Source organism: Triticum urartu, chromosome 2 (genome assembly GCF_003073215.2).
Source record: "Triticum urartu cultivar G1812 chromosome 2, Tu2.1, whole genome shotgun sequence".
NCBI classification, from domain to species: Eukaryota; Viridiplantae; Streptophyta; class Magnoliopsida; order Poales; family Poaceae; genus Triticum; species Triticum urartu.
This window is the reverse complement of record NC_053023.1, coordinates 80495311-80502843: the sequence shown is the minus strand read 5'-3', so window position 1 is coordinate 80502843 and position 7533 is coordinate 80495311. Positions and strand designations below refer to the sequence as shown.

General features: G+C 53.8%; 1 protein-coding gene across 2 annotated transcripts; it reads right to left on the bottom strand.

Annotated features, from left to right (window-relative positions):
* Positions 1–4182: 4182 nt before the first annotated feature.
* On the bottom strand, positions 4183–6010 carry LOC125535972 (translation initiation factor IF-2-like). Of its 2 annotated transcripts, none has more exons than XM_048699054.1 (2): positions 4984–6010; positions 4183–4856 (listed from the first exon to the last, which is right to left on the bottom strand). In XM_048699054.1, exons 1-2 carry the CDS (start codon positions 5807–5809, stop codon positions 4804–4806), a joined length of 879 nt encoding a protein of 292 aa, XP_048555011.1. In that variant the 5' UTR covers positions 5810–6010; the 3' UTR covers positions 4183–4803. The 2 variants fall into 2 exon arrangements, with proteins under 2 accessions (XP_048555011.1, XP_048555012.1); XM_048699055.1 differs by having other exon boundaries at positions 4183–4743; positions 4874–6009.
* Between the last annotated feature and the right edge of the window lie 1523 nt (positions 6011–7533).

The window sequence follows — 7533 nt, the reverse complement described above, 5'->3', positions numbered from 1 at the left end:
CAAGTAGAGGCATACTAGTGACACTCTGTTTGTCTATGTATTCACACATGTATTATGTTTCCGGTTAATACAATTCTAGCATGAATAATAAACATTTATCATGAAATAAGGAAATAAATAATAACTTTATTATTGCCTCTAGGGCATATTTCCTTCAGTTGCCACCACCACCGCCGGCGCTTTCCAGCGGATCCACCGCGCCGATGACGACGGCGCCGTCCCTCACTGCGCCGATGCTGCCGGCGCCGTCCCTCACCACGCTGACGACGTCCGCCGCTGGATCAACCACGCTGGTGGGCCCTGTATCCACCGCGACCCCGGCCGCGCCGTCCTCCATAATTCCTCCCGGGCCACCGCCGTCCGCCGTCTTCACACCGGAGCAGGTCACGGCCACCCTGCGGGACCTCGTCACCGCCGTCCAGGGCCTCTACTTGCAACAGCAGCAGTACGCGGCCGGGCCCTACATGCCCCTGCCGATGGTGCCCCCTGCCGCCTACGGTCACACGTTGTGGCCGCCCCAGGGCGTCTCTCCGTACGGCGTGCCCCTCTGGCCCTTGGCGCCGACGCCGTCCTCGGGCCCCTGGCCGCTACAGCAGATGCCGCAGGCGGCGGCCATCGGACCGCTGCAGCCGTTCTCTGCGCCGACCTGCACTGGGCAGCCCCTGCTGCCGTTTCCAGCGGGACACCCTGGCAGGACTACGCCGACCGCGGCCCCTCTGTGGTACTTGCAGCCACCCCCTCCCGCGGCCACCGACGCCCCCGCCCACCCCCGCCACCGACGTTCCAACCACTAGCACCGCCCCTGCCTAGCTCGGGGGCACCCTCACCGACCGGCCTCCCGATTCATCAGGTCCGGTTCCTGCCCTCCCCGTCGCCACTTCCAGCATGGGCGGCTGGGTCTTCGCCATCGCCGGTCTACACCACGGCTCTGGAGCAGCCGACCCCGTTTCCAAAGTTCGGCGGGCCATCCAGCTCCGCGGGTCCCTACCCGAAGTACTCCGACCAGGCGCCACCCGCCTCCCTGCTCCGCACCTCTGAGCCAGCTCGACATGGCGCTCCGACCCAGACACCGCCACGGTTCGCCAAGATCGACTTCACCACCTATGACGGCACAGAGGACCCCCTCAACTGGCTCAACCAGTGTGACCAGTTCTTTCGCGAGCAGCGCACCCTCGCATCGGAGCGTACCTGGCTCGCCTTGTATCACCTCCGCGGCGCGGCACAGACCTGGTATTACGCCCTCGAGCAGGACGAGGGCGCCATGCCCCCTTGGGAGCGCTTCCGCGAGCTCTGCCTCCTTTGCTTTGGGCCTCCGGTTCGCGGGAGCCGCCTGGTGGAGCTCGGCCGCCTTCCATTCACCTCCACAGTGCAGGACTACGCCGACCATTTCCAGGCCCTGGCATGCCATGTGTCGGGTGTGACGGCGCAGCAGCGGGCCGACCTCTTTACCGGTGGACTTCCGGATCACATCCGCGTGGACGTGGAGCTTCGGGGACCCCAGGATCTCCGGTCGGCCATGTACTACGCCCGCGCTTTCGAGCGCCGCACGGTGGCCATCCAGCAGGAATCACCGTCCCGGACCGCTGGGTCGCTACCCGGGCCGGATTCCGCACAGGGTCGGCCTGCACAGGCTTCTGCGGCACCCCTCGCCGTGACCGCGGCGCGCCCGTTCCGCCGGCTCACCTTAGCCGAGCTACTCGAGCGTTGCCGCCAAGGGTTGTGCTTCAACTGCGACGAGCCCTACACGCCCGGCCATGCCTGCCCGCGACTCTTCTATCTTGAGGTTGCAGACTACATTCCGGAGGACGCCGTCGCCGCCGACCTGGCCGCCCCAGCTGTCGAGAAGGTGTTTGACGCTGGTTGATCACCTCGAGGAGTTCCGCAAGCGCTTACCCACCTTACAGCTCGAGGACGAGCTGTTTGTGCAGGCGGGGAGAAGTGTTATGGCCGGTTTAGCTAGGCCCACCGGGCAATCTTAGCCCACAAGTTATCTTAGATTAATTCTTATGCAAGTTATCTAGGTTATAAATATAGGTTGTAAGACTCTTTTTGGAATCAAGCAATAAGAAGATTATTATCTCTATTGCCCGGCTCCCAGAGGAGCCGGAACCCTAGCCGCCGCCATCTCCCTCCTCTTCCGCGACGGCGCCCAACCGCCGGCGCGGCCGCTCATCGCCTCGCCCAGCTCCCTCCTTCCCCTACTGCTTACGCCCCAGGCCTGGTAGGGTACAAGTTCCTACCACAGTATGCATCGATTGATGCAGAGGCCGAGGGTTTTAACCTCCTTTTCCAGAACAATAAAAAAAATCTGAGAAAAGCCCAACCTATTTGCCAAACATTCAGGATCTCTATTCATGTATGCTGGTCACCGTGGTGGTTCATATGCCAAGAACAGCTTTGGAAATATGTAAGCTCTGCTCTTTTATCTGCATTATTTCTTGAGTTAATTGTGTTCTGACTGAAGGCATAAATTCTGCTTGTAGCTTCACTGATGTGGGTGTTTTTGTCCAGGGTCGCTTGTTTCGTGAAGCTTGGGGCAGCAAAGCTCCTAAAATGCAAGCGGTATTCAGTGATTTTCTCGCAAACCCATTGCAGCTTTTGTCAATATTGACTTTTGTTTTCCATGTTCCTGTGTCTGGGTCTTTCAGTACTCTATTCACATGTAAATATTATATGTATTTTCTCAGCACGGCTCTTTAATTTGACATCTTTCCTAATTTGGACAGACTCACATAAGCAAATATAATAAAATCTAATGCCTACTGTACTAATTTATTACAACCTCACGATCTCAAGGAATAAAACATCAGAATTCAGAACGGTTTGTTTGGAGACCTAAAAGAAGTTCAGAAAGAGCTTGGAAACCGTGATGTTATGTTTCACCATCCAGCACTCCGCAGAAAAATGCAGCAGTCTTTTGGTGAGCAAGGATAAACGGCAATGACAATGAGATCATCAACGTACTGAACCACCGCGTTCTCTGAAATGCAGATAAACATTGGACTACTGGATAACTTTTACAGAGGATCTTGTTGATGATAATCTAAATTGGTTTTCCATGTGACATACCATCAGTTGCTGATTCAACATGTACGATTCCATGCTAACTAACGCAAGCAATGATTACCCAGTTTGTTTTTGCAGCAGGTCTCCCTCGTCATATTTTCACAAAGTACAGAGAGAATTCTGAGTAACCTTAAAATTGACCAACCAGATCCAGCGCTGGATGAGTTGATGTGGGAAGGAATACTCAAGAAAGAAATGAGGAGACCAATAACAGGACCGATGATAGTATCACGAGATAGATACTTGGAGCGATGAACATGCCAGTTCACATGCCCAGTGGTGCAAGAGCAGGGAGTCTGAAAATGTAAGACTGCTGTTGCACATAATTCGAATGAAAAGCTAACATGATCTGAGAAAAGCCAAACCTATTTGTCAAATAGCCGCACTATGATGCAAACTTTTCCACATTCTCAAACCAACAAATCTTCTACAACAAACATATATACAGAAAGTTACTCAAATGCTCTGCACAAATTCAGGCCAACATTTTTTCATTCATATCTGAAATTGATCACGCTACAACTTGATATTTGGTACATTGAGGACTTGCTTAGCTCAAAGCTTCACCAACACACACAAGAGTTCACATTCTTGGCAAGTAGATTGCTGTATCTCAAACCAAAAAATCTTCTAACTGATAACTGTCCCAAACATGGTTATGTGCATCACCACTCAAAGGAAGTATTGTGACACCAGAGGTCAATCCATTGGATCGTATCTCGGGTACACACTTCTCCAACCAGAACACAGGAATGTTTTAAGAAGCCATAGAAGCATACAAGAATAGATCGATACAAAAAGATTACTCAAATGCTCCGCACAGATTCAGGCCAACAAATTCAGATTACAGTATCTCAAACGAAAATTATCTTCTAACCATTAACTGTCAAAAACATGGTTCTGTGCTTCACCACTCAAACGAAGTATTGAGAAATCAGAGGTGAGTTCTATTGGATCAGTGCCTCAGACACACCCTTTTCCGACTAGAGCAGCAGAATGTTTTAATAAGTCATAGATGCATACAACAAACATATATACAGAAAGTTACTCAAATGCTCTGCACAAATTCAGGCCAGCAATTTTTCATTCATATCTGAATCTGATTACAGTATGACTTGATAGTCGGTACATCAAGGACTTGCTTAGCTCAAAGCTTCACCCACACATACACACAAGAGTTCACTAACCAATGTTACTCGTCGGAAACTGCAACTTTAACTCACCAAGACGCCAATGCCTAAGAATCCAATTCAGCCAAGATTAATTTTACAGGAGAGTCAGCATAGTCTCCAAATGCTAGGCAGCTCACATGATTACTGTGTGTATCGACAAGTTCAATTCTACTCCTTTTTCCTGCTACAAGCCGGGTAGCAAATGGGCATTTTGCATTTTGCGGCGAGTGCGTTTTACGCTCTGTCTCGTGCCGGGATTGCAGTACATGAGTTTCCAATTTTTTTGGCTCATCTGCTTTACTTTGATTTATTGAAAATGCCCTTTATTTACTTAAACCCTTAACTTAGGACCAGGTTTGGATGCAGTGGTAACTATGTCGTACACATCTTAACAAGGTTTTTGCTGCCTAGACTAGATGGAGACTCTGCTGACACCCTTGTAAAATTACTAATGACTGAACGGGATTCAAAGAACACTAGTAATCTTGATAAGCAAGTGCAGAACCTAGAGGGACAAAGATTAAATGAAACTTATGTGTGCATGGTTTAGGAAGCAACTAAAAGACTAGGCAAGGCGTAATACCACTGGAGGCAGCCAAGGAATTGGTTGCTTCCTTGGTGGTTAAGCGCAGAACCTAGAGATGCAAAGATTAAATGAAACTCATGTGTGAATGGTTTAGGAAGGTAAAAGACTAGCAAGGGCGTAATACCACTGGACGCAGCCAAGCAATTGGTTGCTTCATTGGTGCTGCAGCGGTGACACGGTTTTGCTTCGGAACCTTGCAGCTGAGCTCCCCCATTCCCCTTCTTGCGCGCAGAGTTGAAGCTGGAGTCGCCTTCTTCACACTGGGCACAGCAGCAGTGACTGGCAATGGTGTCGAGCCGACGAAAGAGCGAGCCTTGGAAGCGACGGGACGAGAGACCTTCTTCACGGGCGCAACAGCAGTGGCAGGCAGGCAGAGTGGAGCCTTGGAAGCCGGGCGCTTGCGGTGGTGGCAAGCGGACTCCTCGTCTTCAGCCATCTGGCGTCCACGGGCACGGATGGCGCACCGGACATCCACGGGGTCAGCACCAGCAGCAGCCGGCAAGGTGGTGGCAGGCCCAGGGCGCGCGGCGGAGGCAATATCAGAGGCAACGACGGAGCCGGGCATCGCCGGCGTATGGCTGCGTTCTTCGTGGTTGACACACCAGACACGGACGGGATCACCACGGGCCGCCTTGGCAGGAGCAGCAACAGATGCGGCCGTGGCGGCGTGGCGACTGGGACGCCCTCCATGGTCGACGCCGTAGCGGCGGAGTTCTTGGGCGGCTGCGGCGGCCTCCTTGGCGAGGCCGTCTTCCTCGAGACGGCGCTGGAAGTCGGCGTCCCAGCGAGCGAGGGACTCCCGGGACTCACCGGTGGCCTTGGCCAGGCTGTGCTTGGTCCAGTACTGGAGCACCCTCTCGAGGGCGCGCGAGGGCACCCGCATCTCCAGCGGGCGGGCTTGGGCGGCGGCCGGGCGATAGTCCCACGCCGGAGCGACGAGCACCTTGCCATCGGCGCTGCGGAGCTGGAGCACCTTGGCTGCCATCGATGGCGTGCCTAGGTCTGGAGATTGGGAAGGTGGGCGAGCAGATCGAACTGGAGCTGCTGCTCCTATCGGCGCCCCCCATTTATTCAGGGGAGAGCTCCTGATTCTTGTCGAACTCGGATTCGAACTGTCGCCGGCTGAATTGGAACTGGGATCGAACTCATCGGCAATCTCACGCGCTCATTCCAGCTGTTTTAATTCCAGACGCGTCGTTTTTATAACTGAAGAAAGAAGTAGAACGTCTTCACTTTCTCAGACCATCTTCAGTTAAAAACCTGGACGCCTCTGCATCCTATTGATGAAGGGAAACGTTTGGGCCGGGGCACCGGCGGAACGATTCGGCCGGTCTCCTTCTTCCTCGCGCAGCGCACGTACAGGAGGACACCAGCACCGGCAGGCACCACGCGTCGGCAAGGCGACCAGCGGGCTCCTTCGACCGCCGCCGCCAGAGAAGAGCGCCTTGTCGTCCGCGTGCGGCTGCCCCTCGCCGCATGTCGTTCGCGTGCGGCCGCGCCTTGCCGGATCTCGTTCGCCTGCGGCCGCCCCTCGCCGTATCTCGTCCGCCTGCGGCCGCCCCTCGCCGGACTACTACCCCTCTGCCTCTTCCCAGAATCCGCCCCTCTGCCTCTCCCTGGAATCCGCCCCGGCCGCCCCTCGCCAGACCTTGCAGCGCTCGAGCCTCCCCAGCCATGGCAGACTACACCCCACGGTGATTTTTTGTTAGAACCGGTTGTAGCAAATTCAATCGCCGGTGGTAGCAAAAATCTACTACTGTTGCAGCAAAACGCTACATCTAGTAAATAAAAAAGCTTCAAACCAGACTCGGAACACATGAAGAGCTGCAACCGTTTTAACAAAAGCTTCATCCCGTAGATGAAAAAGTTTCAACCCAAAGATTGAAAATCTTCAACCAGACACTACAAAAGTTGCAACCGTTTAAAAAAAAGCTTCATCCCGCAGATGAAAAAGCTTCATTCCGCAGATGAAAAAGCTTCTACAAGAGATCGAGAAAGCTTCAACCAAAATGTTGGAACCTGTGACGATGTCATTTTTGCTGGAACCAGCGACTCACTTTGTTGCGACCCTTCACGGCGAGCTACAACCGACGACGACGACGGCGACGCGTTTTTGCTACAACCGCACTGAATTTTTTTGCTGGAAGTGGCTTCATTTTTTGCTGGAACCGGCGGATTTTTTTACTTCAAACGGTGACATCCGCAGAATTTTTGCTGGAACCGGCCATTAGATTTGCTGGAAATCAGTGCTATTCTTTTGTTTGCAACTGGTGACTACTGGTGATGCTAAGAGTACGACACCGTGGCAATGGCGAGGAACGCATTTTGTGTGTGCTAGAAGCGCCCCTGCCATTGCTGGAACCAACGCCCCCCATTTTTTTGATGCATCCGAAGCATTTTTTGCTGCAGCAGCGACGACGAGCAGCTACGGCGACCGGCGGCGACGAGCACGGAGACGAGGATGACCGGGGGCGGGGGAGGGGAGGGGGAGGGGAGGGGGGAGGGGCTGCGCAACGCTTGGAGCGGCAGGGGCAGTAGGAGGCGCGGCGCCGCGACGCGAGGTAGAAGATGATAGGGCGAATCGTTTTCTTCAGCCGGATCCAACGGCCCACGCGCTCAAATCCAACGGTCGCGGTGCGACCGGCCCAACAGTTGGGCCGGCGCACCGGCGCAGATCGTTGCCCATTGATGAATTTCTACTGTATAAAA